At 39.6% G+C, this 17,880-nt stretch overlaps 1 protein-coding gene across 1 annotated transcript in view; it reads right to left on the bottom strand.

Moving 5' to 3' along the window:
* The window catches only part of trim105 (tripartite motif containing 105), a 66,814-nt gene that overhangs the window by 6,435 nt on the left and 42,499 nt on the right, over positions 1–17,880 (bottom strand). Inside the window, 2 exon segments of the mRNA XM_062046058.1 lie at positions 291–401; positions 403–510. Of these exon segments, the coding sequence (XP_061902042.1) occupies positions 291–401; positions 403–510 (219 nt within the window).

Here is a 17,880-nt window from a genome sequence, read left to right as displayed (position 1 = left end):
CAGGAATGTTAAGAAAGACCTTTGACCTCCGCTACCGCAAGCAGTATAAGTTAAGTGTATAACCGAAAACATAGCGACAATGAAACATCGAAGAATGTCTTGTAAATTGGTGGAGAGCTGACAAAGACTTTTTGAAAAATCAATAATTTGACATGAGCTCCCTCCAAGAGTGCAAGTCGCCCCGTGAAAAATGAATCCATCCATTTCGAGTGGACTGCAATTAATCAGTGTTTGAAGCTACTTTTTCAGACAGTTCTCTTCACAGACCATTACGGTCATTAGCGTCATACCTCAGCCGTGGCTGAAGTCTCCCCGGCGGCGCCACTCGTGTTTTCCTCCGGCTCTTTAACTGCATTTTCGATGTGCTCCACATGACGCTGGACTTTCTCCATCTCGTCCTCCCTGCCTCCTCTTTAAGTGCTCCGGCAGAAAGGCCTCCTCGTCACGTAGGATGTGATGGAGCGCTCAGAATTCCCCACTGATACAAGCCTGCAAATCGGCTCCGACTCGCTCGAGTAGGGGGGGCGAATAATCAGTGGGCTATTGCAGGCGTGTTTAAGTCACACTTGTGCAAAAGTACACATGTGTAAAGAGAGGTGAAGAAGGGGTAATACGTTAACGATCGGCCTCAATTGTCTCCATGTCAAACAACCAACTAGAGATAGTTTATGCACCGTAGGGCATCAATTTGTACTTCTCTGCTCTTGTGTCAATATCCCACATTTCACTGGTTTTGCAAACTTTTTTAACCAAAAATCTGGGCTCTGTACCAACATAATGACCGACATTAAAATACAGTCGCTTAGTAGGCCTAAGTATTCATTAAAAACAAAGCAGAGGTTTGATTTAACAAACATAATTAATACTTTTGAACAGCAAACATGTGTTTTAAAATTGGAAAATAAAACACTGTACTTTATAAAGAGATTATTTGGCATACCACTACATCAGTGGTTCTTAACCTTGTTGGAGGTACCGAACCCCAGCAGTTTCATATGCGCATTCACCAAACCCTTCTTTAGTGAAAAATAAAATGTTTTGTTTTTTTTTCAAATTCAAGACAGAGTTATATGTTTTTGGTAACACTTTAGTATGGGGAACAAATTCTAAATAACAAAGACTTAATTTAGAGTTTTTTGGTCACTAGGGGAACATATTCTAAGTAACAAAGTTAACTTGGAGTTATTTGGTTAGGGTTAGGGTTTGGGTTGGGTTAGAGCAGGGGTCGGCAACCCGCGGCTCCGGAGCCGCATGCGGCTCCTTGACAGCTCCTTGACCACTCTGATGCGGCTCAGCTACATACATGCCGACCCCCCCGATTTTCCCAGGAGATTTATGGATCTCAGTGTCTCTCATAGATTACTCCCAGGGAAAAAATAATCCTATTTGTACTCTAATTACTAAATAAAGGGCGTGCCCTAATTGCACTGCAGTAATTGTCCTCTATAGCACTTACATACAGCGTGCCAGTCCAGCCACATGTTGCATGTTGTTATTACTTGCACACACAGGAGACAGCAAAGCATACTTACTCATCAGCCACACAGCTTACACTGACGGTAGCCGTATCAAACAACTTTAACATTGTTACGTTACAAATATGCGCCACACTGTGAACCCACACCAAAAAAGAATGAAAAACACATTTCTGGAGAACATCCCACCGTAACACAACATAACACAACACAACCATTACCCAGAATCCCATGCAGCCCTAACTCTTCCGGTCTACATTATACACCCCCGCTACCACCAAATCCCCCCACACATCAACAAATCCCCCCCCCCCCACCACCTCTCCGTGCGTTGGTTGAGCGGAAGAGTTAGGGCTGCATGGGATTCTGGGTATTGGTACCGTCAGTGTAAGATGTGTGGCTGCTGAGGTAGTACGCCTTGCTGTCACTTACGTGAGCAAGCTGAAATTACATTCTACGTGTGGTCGAGCAGGTACACTGTTAGGGCAGACTGTTGAGGGCGCCAAATGCAGTGTCATCACGCTCTGATATTCGGGAGTCTCCCGGGAAAAATGAGAGGGTTGGCAAGTATGACGCTATCAAGCGCCATTCATTCAAAACTCGCGGGCTGCACTAACATCAAATTTCCACATTAAAGACCTGGTTAACATAGCACAAAGCATTAAAAGCTTTGTATGCGGTGTTTTTCATTTTAAACTTAAAAAACAATTTTGTGGCTCCCATTACTTTCTTTAATTTGTGAAACTTGCCAAAATGGCTCTTTGAGTGGTAAAGGTTGCCGACCCCTGGGTTAGAGGGTTAGGGTTATAATAAGGCCATGCCGAATAAGGCATTAATAAGTACTTAATAATGACTTGTTAAAAGCCAATATGTTACTAATTTGCATGTTAATAAGCAACTAATTAATGGTGAATATGTTCCCCATACTAAAGTGTTACCATGTTTTTTTACTGGTGCACAAAATGAACCGTGCATGAACATCACCTTGTTTAAAGAACAAAACCAACACAGTGCATAAACTCACAACAAATTACACACCTGCAAATCAGTCTGACTTCTGCTGTTGCCGTATCCGTAATACGCCGATAGGGAGAAGTTTTTATTTACACGATGAGTCGGGTGTGTCTTGACCTCCGCCGAACCCCTGAGTCCGACTCACCGAACCCTTAGGGTTCGATCAAACCCAGGTCAAGAACCACTGCACTAGATGGAGAATCGCTGGTCTATTGTATTTCCGTAAACCCCTCCTGTGTCCACACATCAGTGCATAGAAACTAGGGGTGTGGGAAAAAATTGATTCGAATTCGAATCGCGATTCTCACGTTGTGCGATTCAGAATCGATTCTCATTTTTAAAAAATCGATTTTTTTATTTTTTATTTGTTTTAATTGTTTTAATTTTTATTTATTTTTTTAAATTAATCAATCCAAAAAAACAATACACAGCAATGCAATCCAATTCCAAAACCAAACCCGACCCAGTAACACTCAGAACTGCAATAAACAGAGCAATTGAGAGGAGACACAAACACGACACAGAACAAACCAAAAGTAGTGAAACAAAAATGAATATTATCAACAACAGTATCAATATTAGTTACAATTTCAACATAGCAGTGATTAAAAATCCCTCATTGACATTATCATTAGACATTTATAAAAAAATTAAAAAATGAACAATAGTGTCACAGTGGCTTACACTTGCATCACATCTCATAAGCTTGACAACACACTGTGTCCAATATTTTCACAAAGATAAAATAAGTCATATTTTTGGTTCATTTAATAATTGAAACAAATTTACATTATTGCAATCAGTTGATAAAACAATGTCCTTTACAATTATAAAAGCTTTTTACAAAAATCTACTACTCTGCTTGCATGTCAGCAGACTGGGGTAGATCCTGCTGAAATCCTATGTATTGAATGAATAGAGAATCCTTTTGAATCGGGAAAATATCGTTTTTGAATCGAGAATCGCGTTGAATCGAAAAAAAATCGATTTTGAATTGAATCGTGACCCCAAGAATCGATATTGAATTGAATCGTGGGACACCCAAAGATTCGCAGCCCTAATAATCACGCTTCTGTAAAGGACTAATTCAAATGCATTGCATTGGTTACACCTACACAATCTGATAAAATCACTTTAGGGCTCTATCAAAAATTATACTTTTACATGGAAAATAATGATCCGCTAATTTGTTTGTTTGAAGTGTCAGAAAGGTAATGGTATTGTAGATATAGTAATCGTGTTTCGGTTTCAAAGGCTTCACGATATCGCCGTGACGCGTGAAGGTAAGCAAAAACTTGATGTGTAGTTTTTTTTCTAGCGCTTTAGCGTCTCAAATAAACTACATCTCCCAGAATCCTCTGGGCAGTGCGGGCCGCAAGGTGGGAGGCGTGGAACGCCGTAAACAGGACGTGAAGTCCTTGTCGTCGATGAAATAAATTGTTTTTTTGGACGTTTACTGAAAAACGTCATCAAAATCCATCCATAACTGTTGGAGTTATGTTGCTCACAGACAAACAAACCTTGGTGAAACCCTGCGTTCTGCAAGGCAAAGTGCACCACTTTTGTCTCAAGCGTTTCCAAGGCAACACAGAGCTAGCCGGTCACGTCGCCTTTTTTTGGTAATCACCAAAAAAAAATTTTTAAAAAAATTACTTGATAAATCCTCAATCCATCCATCCATTTTTTCCACCGCTTGTCTCTCTTGATGGCGCCAAGGGGCTGGAGCCTATCCCAGCTGCACGCCTCCTCATGAACTGTCATCCAGAAAATATACTTAAAGCCAGCAAAGCCAAATATGTGAGGTATTTACATTCTTAAGAGTTATATTGTTGGGTAAATTTTCTGAGAAACTGCATTTTCCAAACTGATATAAAACATGTCCTCTGTGGAGGACTGTCAGGGAGTGTTGGTGACGAACCCCAATATGCAGAGAGCAGGCTTGATACAGGAAAACATCACTTTTAATGATGGCAGGCCGTGCGTCAGGCCAGCTTGAGGTCGCGGCGCCGACGATGCTGGAGACGCTGGCGAAGCCGTGGGACGGCCCGCCGGAGACGAGGAAGCTGGCGACGCAGTGGGACGTTCCGCCAGAGACGAGGAAACTGCCGACGCAGTGGGACGGCCCGCCAGAGACGTGGAAGCTGGTGACACAGTGGGACGGCCTGCCAGAAACGAGGAAGCTGATATCGTCGACGTGGGCGAAGCCAGAGACGAGGATGTTGATATCGTCGACGTGGGCGAAGCCAGAGACGAGGAGGCTGATGTCGTCAGTGTGGGTGGAGCCAGAAACGAGGAAGACGATGTTGTCGCCGTGGGAGGAGCCAGAGATGAGGAAGACAATGTGGTCGGCGTGGGCGGAACCAGAGATGAGGAAGACAATATTGCCGACGTGGGCGAAGCCAGAGGCTCGTCTGCCGGCGTAGGTATAGCCAGAGGATCAGGCGGCTCGCCTGCCGGCATGGGCATAGCCAGAGGAGCAGGTGGCTCTCTTGCCGGCGTGGGTGGAGCCAGAAGAGGAGGCAGCTCGCCTGCCGGCGTGGGCGGTACCAGAGGAATAGGCAGCTTGCCTGCCGGCAAGGGCATAGCCAGAGGAGCAGGCAGCTCGTTTGCCGGCGTGGGCGGAGCCAGAGGAGCAGGCGGCTCATCTCTCAGCATTGGAGGGCCCACTGGGGTTTATGGCGGCCTCGGCAGGTCCACCGGGGTGGATGGCGGCGTCTGCAGGCCCACCGGGTTGGATGAAGGCATCTGCAGGACCACCGGGGTTGATGACGGTGTCTGTAGGACCACTGGGGTTGATGGCAGTGTCCACAGGCCCACTGGGGTTAGAAGTAGCTGTGCCTCTCCATCTGCACAGCTACTCATAGCCCCCCCTCAAGGGACGGATCCAAGACGTCCCCAAATAGGCCCGCAGATGACAGGGATGGGTGGGAAATAGCTTGAAACGCGGCAAAAGTTTTCAATTTGGCCATCAGCACCAGAATCCTGTCAAGCCTCTCCACCATAGAAATCTCCACTGGGTTCATGTTTGACTGGAGTATTCTGTCAGGGAGTGTTGGTGATGAACCCCAAAATGAAGAGATGGCAGTCTTGATGCAGGCAAACATGACTTTTATGTCAAAAATAAAATGCAGGAAAACCGGAAACAGGCAAACTGGAAACAGCTAGCAGGAAGCAGGAAAAAGGATACCAGGAAACAAGGAGAACTGGAGACAGCAAACAGTCTCCAGCACACAGCATACAATACTCTCGCACTGACTAAAGGACGAGGCAGGTATAAATAGTAGCCGGCTGATTGACACCAAGTGTGGCCAGGCTGCCAATCAGCCGCAGGTGAGCGGAAACAGCGCTCAGGGAGACAAGCAGGAAACTAAAACCAAAATAAGACCGTTGACAGGAAATAAAACACAAACACAGAGGAAAAACTAAAACATAACCAACCTGTCAGTGACAAGCCTGACAGAGGACATTGCTTCTCAAGTAAAAGTTGAAAGACATTAAAGTGAACATTATGGGATGTTTATGTTGTCACTTTAAAGACACGTACCTAAGTTGTTGTTTTTTATATTTGCCTGAAACAGTGGATGTTCCTGCACAATTCTTTGCACTTAAAATGTATTTTTGTAGTAATAAATATGATTAGAACATTTATAGCATTTCGTTTGTGTTCAATTACAGTAATTGTGTTTATCCTAAACATTCTTGCCACTTCAATTTAAACACTATTTACTTGCACCAAAATTGTTCAATATCTATACAAACGACATTTGTAAAGTTACAAAGGACTTAAAGTTAGTATTATTTGCAGATGATACAACGGCATTTTGTTATTGAGAGAACACACAGAAGCTAATACAAATAAGAATGAAAGAAAACAACACATTAAAAAGATGGTTTGACAATCATTGAATCTCAGTAAAACTAAAATAATGTTATTTGGTAACAGTAGAAGAGAAAGTCAAACACAATTACAAATAGACGGAGTAGATATTGAAAGGTTAAAGAAAACAATTTTTTTGGTGTATCTCATATAAAAAAAAATACAACATAAAGTAGCAAGAAACATGTCAATAATGAATAAAACAAAATATGTTCTGGACCAAAAATCACTTCATATTTTTCACTGCTCACTATTGTTACCATATCTGAGTTATTGTGTAGAAATATGGGGAAACAACTACAAATGTGCGCATCATTCACTAACTGTGTTACAAAAAAGATCAATTATAATAATACATTATGTTGGATATAGAGAACATACAAACCTTTTATTTATTGAATTACAAATATTGAAATTGAACGATTTGGTGCATTTGCAAACAGCTAAAATTGTGTGCAAAGCAAACTATAACCTGCTACCCAAGAATGTTCAACAATTCTTCTCAACAAAAGAGGAGAAAAATAACCTTAGAGGAAAATCTAATTCAAAACATTTCTATGCACGTACAACACCTAAAACCTTTAGCATATCTGTATGTGGAATTCAACTATGGGACGGATTAACCAAAGAAATCCAACAAAGCACCAATATGATTCCGTTTAAGAGACTGTTCAAACTACAAGTGTTCACAAAGTACACAGAACAAGAATTATGATGAACATCTTGAACCCTTTTAATTTTTTTTTCTTTTGAGATACAATTATTTATGTATTCAGTATGTGTTTACTTACTATGGTATATTATTCATTTATTATTTATTTGTTCATTGTTCTGTTACAGAGAACAAGGACATAGGATAAAATTGCTATGGAATGAAAAGGGGTAGGATTGAATAAGCTCTGCTTCTTCCTACTCCTTTTCGGACGTGCTGTAATGCAGTGTTTTTCAACCACTGTGCCGCGGCACACTAGTGCCGTGAGATACGGTCTGGTGTGCCGTGGGAGATGATCTCATTTCACCTATTTGGGTTAAAAATATTTTTTGCAAAGCAGTAATTATAATCTGCAAATGATGTGTTGTTTTTGAGTGTCGGTGCTGTCTAGAGCTCGGCAGAGTAACCATGTAATACTCTTTCATATCAGTAGGTGGCAGCCGGTAGCTAATTGCTTTGTAGATGTCGTAAACAGCGGGAGGCAGCGTGCAGGTAAAAAGGTGTCTAATGCTTAAACCAAAAATAAACAAAAGGTGAGTGCCCCTAAGAAAAGGCATTGAAGCCTAGGGAAGGCTGTGCAGAACGAAACTAAAACTGAACTGGCTACAAAGTAAACAAAAACAGAATGCTGGACGACAGCAAAGACTTACTGTGGAGCAAAGACGGCGTCCACAAAGTACATCCGAACATGACATGACAATCAACAATGTCCCCACAGAGAAGGATAAAAACATACTGAAATATTCTTGACTGCTAAAACAAAGTAGATGTGGGAAATATCGCTGAAAGGAAGACATGAAACTGCTACAGGAAAATACCAAAAAAAGAGAAAAAGCCACCAAAATAGGAGTGCAAGACAAGAACTAAAACACTACACACAGGAAAACAGCAATAAACTCCAAATAAGTCAGGTGTGACAGGTGGTGACAGTACACCTACTTTGAGACAAGAGCTATAGTGATGCATGCTTGGTTATGCTTTGAATTCATATCCAACACTTGCGACAACGACTTTTTACTGTCAGCTGAGTTTCGTTTTTTAATGATTTCTCCTGGTGGTGTGCCTCCGCAATTTTTCAACGCAAAAAATGTGCCTTGGCTCAAAAAAGGTTGAAAAACACTGCTGTAATGAAACAACTGTAAATATGTGATGCATTACATTGTATCGTATGCATGTTCGAAATAGACTTTTTGGGGGGGACATAAACCACAATATTATCATACCGTCGCCTTAATACTGTGATAATATTGTACCATGATATTTTGATAGAGTCACATCCCTACATAACTATACTTTAAAGTTCAATCACTGAAAGTTTGGTCAGAATGTGAAAAATGTGTCAGAAAGTTCAAAGTATATTTGGAGCCTGCTGAGTCATCATAGGTGATGTCAGCATAGACCTCATTTTAGCTGGCATCAAAGGATGACCTCTGCCTTGATTTTTTCTCTGACTTTTTCTCTTGACTTTTTTGCAAAACTTTTTCTGTCAGGATCACGGTGGTAAGAGAAGAGAATCAGGAGCTCCAGGTGAAAGAAGTAGACTCACATTAGTACTTTTATCCAGGGAAGTCATAGATACCATGTGGATGACTGAACAAATGTTCCGGCTCAGCGTTGTTCAGATGTTTATATTGGCAGTTTTTACTGCAGGACTCAGGCTCTCGAGCTGGGAAAAACAACCTGATTTATACTACAGCTCCCATGTAGTTGACTGAAGGATCATGTTTTTAACAATGTGCAGTGAAGCCTTTTTTTTTTACATAGCTGTCTTTAGTTAGAAAAATATGTAAAAGTATATTTTGCACATGCAGTAGGAGACATTAAAGAGAGTATTAAAGTGTGTAATTGTTCTAATGGATTTATATTAAACTGGTTACCTGCTTTGTGGTTGGAGTGACGCTATTTTTAACTTTTATTTCCAATCTTATGCTAACAACCGGCCCAATTCCAACAGTATTCCCTCCCATGCAAATACCTTTTTCTTTGTGCTTCCCAAGACACACAACAACACTTCATCTCGTGGTTGGAGTGTCCACCCTGAGATCGGTAGGTCGTGAGTTCAAAGCCCGGCCGAGTCATACCAAAGACTATAAAAATGGGACCATTATCCATGCGTTCGTTACATCTCGTCTCGATTACTGTAACGTTTTATTTTCGGGCCTCCCTATGTCTAGCATTAAAAGATTACAGATGGTACAAAATGCGGCTGCTAGACTTCTGACAAAAACAAGAAAGTTTGATCATATTACGCCTATACTGGCTCACTTGCACTGGCTTCCTGTGCACCTAAGATGCGACTTTAAGGTTTTACTACTTACGTATAAAATACTACACGGTCAAGCTCCTGCCTATCTTGCCGATTGTATTGTACCATATGTCCCGGCAAGAAATCTGCGTTCAAAGAACTCCGGCTTAGTAGTGATTCCCAGAGCCCAAAAAAAGTCTGCGGGCTATAGAGCGTTTTCTATTCGGGCTCCAATACTATGGAATGCCCTCCCGGTAAAAGTTAGAGATGCTACCTCAGTAGAAGCATTTAAGTCTCATCTTAAAACTCATTTGTATACTCTAGCCTTTAAATAGACTCCCTTTTTAGACCAGTTGATCTGCCGTTTCTTTTCTTTTCTTTTCTACTCTGCTCCCAACCCGGGGTGGACCGCTAGCCTGTCCATCGGTTGGGGACATCTCTACGCTGCTGACCCATCTCCGCTCGGGATGGTTCCTGCTGGCCCCACTATGGACTGGACTTTCGCTGATGTGTTGGACTTTCACAATATTATGTCAGACCCACTCGACATCCATTGCTTTCGGTCTCCCCTAGAGGGGGGGGGGTTACCCACATATGCGGTCCTCTCCAAGGTTTCTCATAGTCATTCACATTGACGTCCCACTGGGGTGAGTTTTCCTTGCCCGTATGTGGGCTCTGTACCGAGGATGACGTTGTGGCTTGTACAGCCCTTTGAGACACTTGTGATTTAGGGTTATATAAATAAACATTGATTGATTGATTGACCCATTACCTCCATGCTTGGCACTCAGCATCAAGGGTTGGAATTGGGGGTTAAATCACCAATAAATTATTCCCGGGCTTGGCCACCGCTGCTGCTCACTGCTTCCCTCACCTCCCAGGGGGTGGAACAAGGGGATGGGTCAAATGCAGAGTTAATTTCACCACACCTAGTGTGTGTGCGACTATCATTGGTACTTTAACTTTAACTTTAACTTTAACTTTAACTTTAAAGGTGCCGTTTGCAACTTCCTCACAGTAAAATTTTTCAAAGCAAAAAATATAACAAGAACACCACCGGTGAGCTTATGTTACCATTAGTAGTTTAACAAAGTGTTTTTCAACCTTTTTCTGAGCTAAGGCACATTTTTTTCATAGAAAAAATTCTGAGGCGCACCACCAGCAGAAAACATTAAAAAAATTAAACTCAGTAGCCGATATTGACAATAAAAAGTCGTTCTCGCAATTCAACAATAACCAACCATGCATCAATGTAGCTCTTGTCTGGCCGTGACATATTTTGATTTTTTTTGTGTTTTCCTGTGTGTAGTGTTTTAGTTCTTGTCTTGTACTCCTATTTTGGTGGCTTTTCCTCTTTTGTTGGTATTTTCCTGAAGCAGTTTCATGTCTTCCTTGAACGCTATCCCCCGCACCCGCTTTGTTTTCGCAATCAAGACTATTTAAGTTGTGCGGACGCAATCCTTCTCTGTGGGGACATTGTTGATTGTCATGTCATGTACGGATGTACTTTGTGGACGCCGTCTGCTCCACACGCTGTAAGTCTTTGCTGTCGTCCAGCATTCTGTTCTTGTTTACTTTGCAGCCAGTTCAGTTTTAGTTTCGTTTTGCTTCACTGCCTTTTCTTAGCGGCACTTAGCGGCACTCGCCTTTTGTTCATTTTTGGTTTAAGCGTTAGATACCTTTTTACCTGCACCCTGCCTCCCGCATGTCGTGATCACGACAAACCATTTTTCCCGACATCTACAAAACAATTTGGTTGGGGGGCGTGGGGCGTTGTTGGGGGCTTGGTTAAGAGGGGAGGAGTATATTTACAGCTAGAATTCACCAAAAGTCAAGTATTTCATATATATACAGTATATATATATATATATATATATATATATATATATATATATGAAATATATATATATATATGCACCTCCCAAAAATCCTAGGCACACGTTGCTGGCGACGCAGACCGCAGACCTGTGATTTGTCAGTTTTTATAGAGGAGGGTCCCTGACCACAGGAAAGCAAACTTTGTGTTTGAAATGCACAAATTATTGTCTGAAATAAAGGGACAGTTATTTATGATTTGCATGAAAACAGATATTGTATACTTTTTATCTCTCTACGCTCTACAAATAAGTATTTAATGTACTGTTTTTCAGCCTATTGTGTTGTCGTTGCGTCCAGAATAAAGTCAAAGAACGACACTCTTTTTAACTTTTATTGCCAAACATTGATAACACATGACCATACACATTAACATCAGCATGTTGTTAAAAATTGTTACTCAACAGTTTTGCTTATTTTCAATTACATGATAGCTTTCTGTTATACAGTATATTGGGACGGCGTGACGTGGTTGGGAGAGTGGCCGTGCCAGCAACCTGAGGGTTCCTGGTTCAATCCCCAGCTTCTACCAACCTAGTCACGTCCGTTGTGTCCTTGAGCAAGACCCTTCACCCTTGCTCCTGATGGGTCGTGGTTAGGGCCTTGCATGGCAGCTCCCGCCATCAGTGTGTGAATGTGTGTGTGAATGGTTGAATGTGGAAATAGTGTCGGGTTTATAAGGGAAACGTCCATTAAAAGTAAACTGATAATTCTGAATTATATAGTTCCAGTTTATGTTGTGTTTGATGTCAATGTGGCGTTTGTCATCCCTTTGAGACACTTGTGATTTAGGGCTATATAAATAAACATTGTCCGATTGATAGATTGATGTTTGTTGTTAACAAAAATAGTGTGTCGTTTTTTTGTTCCAGTTTACAAAAATATAAGTCCCTGCACACAGGGGAGCTTTAAAGGCAAAAAAAAAACGAAGCATTTAAATCACAGCCAATATGGAAATAGTTTACATATTTAATTGATATTGTTACACTGCCATCCTGTGTTGTTTGTTAATTGAAAATGTAAAGGATCGGTATCAGCATTGATATGACCAATGCTGCCCCTGTAACTACTTGGTATTGTATAATGTATAATGTATACCAAATAATATTTTGTTATATACACTACCGTTCAAAAGTTTGGGGTCACATTGAAATGTCCTTATTTTTGAAGGAAAAGCACTTTAAACTAGTCTTAACTTAAAAAAAAATACACTCTATACATTGCTAATGTGGTAAATGACTATTCTAGCTGCAAATGTCTGGTTTTTGGTGCAATATCTACATAGGTGTATAGAGGCCCATTTCCAGCAACTATCACTCCAGTGTTCTAATGGTACAATGTGTTTGCTCATTGGCTCAGAAGAAATGGCCAGAAAAAGAGAACTTTCATCTGAAACTCGACAGTCTATTCTTGTTCTAAGAAATTAAGGCTATTCCAAAAAATTGTTTGGGTGACCCCAAACTTTTGAACGGTAGTGTACATCCTTATCAATATATATTAAAATATAGATTTTAGGCTATTAGGAATGCTTGATTTTTTTTTAACATATATATATATTTTATATTCATGTATATTTTGTCAAGAACGTATTGTTAACTTCCTGTTTCTCAAGACGATAAAAATAACGTATTCATATATCTATTATTCTCAAATTTGTATTTAACTGTAGTTTGTGCACACCTAAGACAGAGTCAAACAACGGTTGATTTGACAAAGTGTACCTGTAGATTTGGTCGGACAAAAGCCAGTATCTTCAACGGTCATAAAGGCTCTGGTTGTCCACTGCCATCATTTCTATGATGATATCACAAATCACTTTAGCCCTCGGGTCATTTCTGGCCAACTTTTTTGCAATTTTCAAACGCCACGGCGATAGGAACAAGCCCTGGGCCTGTCATTGCAGCTGCCTTTGGGGCATCTTCTTTCACAGCACAGACGCCTTCATAGGCTTTCAAAACATGGTGCTATCCATGCAGTCACCCTATCGCTATTTGTCATAAGAGCACTGATAACTTACCGTATTTTCTGGACCAAAATGCGGGTCTAGTCCGATCTATTTTCATACAAAAGGCGCACCGGATAATAGGGCGCATTAAAAAAGTCATAATTATTTTATTTTTTTCTAAATGGAAAACACTTCCTTGTGGTCTACATAACATGTAATGGTGGTTCTTTGGTCAAAATGTTGCATAGATTATGTTTTACAGATCATCTTCAAGCCGCTTTCTGACAGCATCTTTTCTCCGTCATCTTTGCTGTAGCGGTGTAGCGTGCAAGGACGGGAGTGGAAGAAGTGTCAAAAATGGAGCTAACTGTTTTAATGACATTCAGACTTTACTTAAATCAATAACGGAGCAGCATCTCCTCATCCGTAGCTCTCTAGTGCAACATCAAGGCCGGAAATGTGTTCCGTGAAAAAACGTACGACCCGAACTCTCTAATAACTCAAGTTCCTTGGGTGAATAATGTAAACTCACTACACCGGTATGTTTTAACGCTTCCATGGCGATTTTACTGACAGATATAAGTAAGAACTTTACACTACTTTATATTAGAAATGGCAACAGAGGAGGATGAATGTCCCATAGCAAGAAGATAGAGAAAAAGAAGAAGCTTATCGACTACGGTGTCGGCACGGACTACAGAGGCGGAGACGCACAAATTTTCAGGACTTATTCAGATCCCAAATACAGATCAGCAGGTACCAGAAGGTAAGAAAAGTTGCTTTTGCATGATATTGCGAAACAAAACGCCATATGTCTTACCTTATTCACACACCATATGTTGAAGCGCAGTACAATCCTTCAAGCAGTGAGGCTTCATATCTTACCAAAGTCGTACTAAAATATTTTGATAGATTTTTGAGCGCCGTGTGTAATGTTCTATATTCTCAATGGAAAATATAAAATGTTGGTGTTGTTTACTTGAGTCAGTCTACACGTATCTCTTATGTGTGACTGCCATCAAATTGTCACACTTATCATTTCACCATGTACCAAATAAAATGTCTTCGAGGTCGGTAAGCACAACCAAAATTATTCAGTACATTAGGCACACCGGGTTATAAGGCACACTGTCGATTTTTGAGAAAATGAAAGGATTTTAAGTGCGCCTTATGGTCCAAAAAATACGGTACATGCAAACACAAATATGATTACGCAAACACAACTCTTTGGGTTATACTTGTAAAGCGCTTTTCTACCTTTAAGGTACTCAAAGCGCTTTGACACTATTTCCACATTCATCCATTCATACACACATTCACATTCAAGGCAGAAACATAGCAAAAAGTTACGTGTAAAAAGTTTCCTGTTTCACACATATCCTAGTACAGACACACATAGTTTTACACACAAACACATTGTGAAACACTGACTGACCTTTTTTTTTTTTTTTTTTTTACCCACACAAAAATCATAATCGGACAGACAACTTAAAACACGCACACGCGGGGCTGATTACACACACACACAATGCGATACAGACGCACACAATAGTACACAGACACATGGAATGTGTTACATTATGACACAGTAGTCAAACTCAAGGCCCGGGGGCCAGATCTGGCCCGCGACATCATTGTATCTGCCCGCAAACACCTGGAAATGATATGTGTCAATAAAGTACTTCATATTTTCCCGCTAAATGTAAGGGATTTTTTTCATTTTGACAGAAAAAATATATGCACTGCTTAAAATTGCATGGCTTTTAAACTTTAATAGTATCCATTATTGCAACAAATATTACAGTATATTATCATACTTTCCCAAAAAATGTTGTCTAAATAAAAATGCTTAACTTTACAGAAAACTACCCATTCAAATTAATAAAAATGACAAAACCTTTTACGGTGTTCTTTACAGCATATTACTGTAAATTGAAAACATTTTAACCCTAATTTTTATTGTTTTTATTTTAGTTTTTTAGTTTTTTTTTATAAAAAAACTAAAAGAAATTTGCGTTAAAATTATGTTGACTGAGCTGACATATTTTTACTGTAAAATTGTGTTTTTAACGGTGTATTATTGTAAATGGAAAAACAATACATTTGTTTTTACGGTCGAAAAACTGGCAGCTAAGATGCCAGAATAATAAAGGAACTTGTACTGTTTTTCCATTAAAAATTTTATGTTGAAAAAAACAATGTAAATTTAATAGTAAAATTATTTTCCGTAAAAAAAACAAAAAAAAAACAGTGGTACTGTTTTTCCATTTACCATAAAATGTTGTAAAGAAACAAACAAAAAACACTATATTGCACAGTGAAATTTTGTAAGTGTAAAAATGTTACTGTAAAATTGACAGTCTACTTAAAACAATGTATATAATTAATCATGAAATCCAGAGGCAAATTCATACATTATAGGCTGTTACATGCGGCCCTCTGATGGCAGCCATAACTGCCATGTGGCCCTCAATGAAAACAAGTTTGACACCCCTGCATTATGATAATACTGATCAGCATTACAGACACAAAGGTTTAGATACGCTTTTGCAAGTAATTTTGCTGCAATAATACTTCCATAGAAATGTAGTTGATTCATTTAAAAAAAAAAAAAAAAAAATGTAATTTAAAAAAAATAAAATACAAAATAAAAATAAAAAAAAACAGAAATGTACTTGATTGTACTTAAGTGATTAAAAAGTAGAGTGATAGTCAGAAGACGTTTGTTTACCACCAAAGCAACTCAACCGCTGCAGCCGTAGCTAACTTTAGCAGTGAATATTTTAGCAAGGCATAGCATTTGCGCTTCACCAAACTAAACTTGTTTAAAATAACTTCCATATGAGCACTCGATATCAGCATATCTATGACTATGAAAAGTAGAGTACAAAGAGGAAATAAGAGTCCTGACAAGCGGTAGAAAATGGATGGATGGATGGATGGATGTAATTTACAACACTGTGATTGATAGGTCTGTTAATTAATATCATGTTCAACGCTCTGAAAAGTGTGTTTTACTGTTTTTGATGTTATAACTTAAACATTTTATATAGATGTTTTTCTTTACTAAATCACAAAGACTGCATCTGTTAATAAATACTTCTTTTATTTATATAACAATCTTTTGAACTGCTAAAATAATGTAATGCATTAATTGAAAATACTTCAAGCAGAGGGCTTTTCCTAGCATTTTGAGGTGAGGTTAAAAAAAAGAAATGAATTGCCATAGTTTCTGGGCTATAGAGTATTTAAGCCACACCTACCAAATTTTAAGAAAAACATTTTTTTTTACATATATTAGCAGCACCGGACTAAAAGCCGCTGATATAGACGTTGTGAAATGAGATATTTGTAAATGTTTTTTACGTACCTTAATTGGTTCCAAACAGTGCCTGTGACACGGCAGTAAAACGGCGGATCAAACTAAACAGAAGTCATTGTCATTGGCTCAGTATACCATGAATTGATTAACATGGACCCCGGCTTAAACAAGTTGAAAAACGTATTCGGATGTTACCATTTAGTGGTCAATTGTACGGAATATGTACTGTACTGTACAATCTACTATTAAAAGTTTCAATCAATCAATCAATCAAACTAGCTGCAGAAGCAATCAGCTAAACAAACTCAAGAAATCCACAGTGAGGTTTTGGTGAATTTACGAAACAATACAAAAAGAATGCCATTGTAAGTTAATAATACTAACAAAAGATACCCGTAAACATGTTAGCACATTCGCTAATGCTAACGACGCTCGGTTGATTACATTACGGGATAGTACATACAAATATGCATGAAAACACTTTTACGGACATTACACATGGGACAATTTAGGAAATATGAATTGTTTTAGTTATATTGTAAAACTTAGAAACCTTGCTTGGAGTGATGATTGAAGAATCCTTTTGAGCAGAAACGCTATTGATGGTTATACTTCCGGTTCAAGGAACAAAACAGGAAGTACATTTTCTACCCCCAGCACCTGCAGTGAGTGAACTCGTCCTAAAGCTGGTGCCGTAGCACAGACAACAACACACTTTTTTAGTGCCTCTGTCGGTGTGATATGAAAACTATGTGTTGAATACAAAACATTATGGCCGTTAGCGAAGAAACATCCATAAACCGTTTTATAAGCCGCAGGGTTGAAAGCGTTGGAAAAAAAGTCAGGAAATTACAGTAAATTAATTAACTACAAAACATTATTAATCGCTTAATTTTTTTAATGGCTTGAAATTACGTAGCACCTTTCTAGACACGAAAGAAACTCTACATTGAGAGCCCATTATTATTTTGAGGCGGTGGTAAGCTACATCTAAAGCCACCGCTGCCCTCGGCAGGACTGACAGATAGGTGGCTGCCACTTCGCGCCAACAGCCTCTCTGACCACCATAAAACATTCATTCACATCGGTACACCAGTGTGGGAGGCACCGGAGGCAAGACTGTTTAAATGTTTTGCCCAGTGGTGTGCCGTCAGGGCCAGCAAGGCCTTCTCTGCTGGCCTAACATAACCAGAAATCATGATCATAATTAAAGATATAATTATTTATTTATTTACTTTCCCTAAATATCTAAAAGTATTCATATTCTCTTCATGTCATATTATGCTCCTTCCAGTGCTGTTGTTTTTAGTTTTAGTTTGTATCCAATCAGAATTCAGCTAGCTTATGTTGCCATGCTGTACCAAATCTGCCAGACGCCTTCAGAATCAACAATGCAGGCGTCCGTGTACTGTAAA

The sequence above is a fragment of the Entelurus aequoreus genome, linkage group LG04, assembly GCF_033978785.1.
Source record: "Entelurus aequoreus isolate RoL-2023_Sb linkage group LG04, RoL_Eaeq_v1.1, whole genome shotgun sequence".
Lineage (NCBI taxonomy): Eukaryota > Metazoa > Chordata > Actinopteri > Syngnathiformes > Syngnathidae > Entelurus > Entelurus aequoreus.
This window is presented reverse-complemented; position numbering and strand designations above follow the sequence as displayed.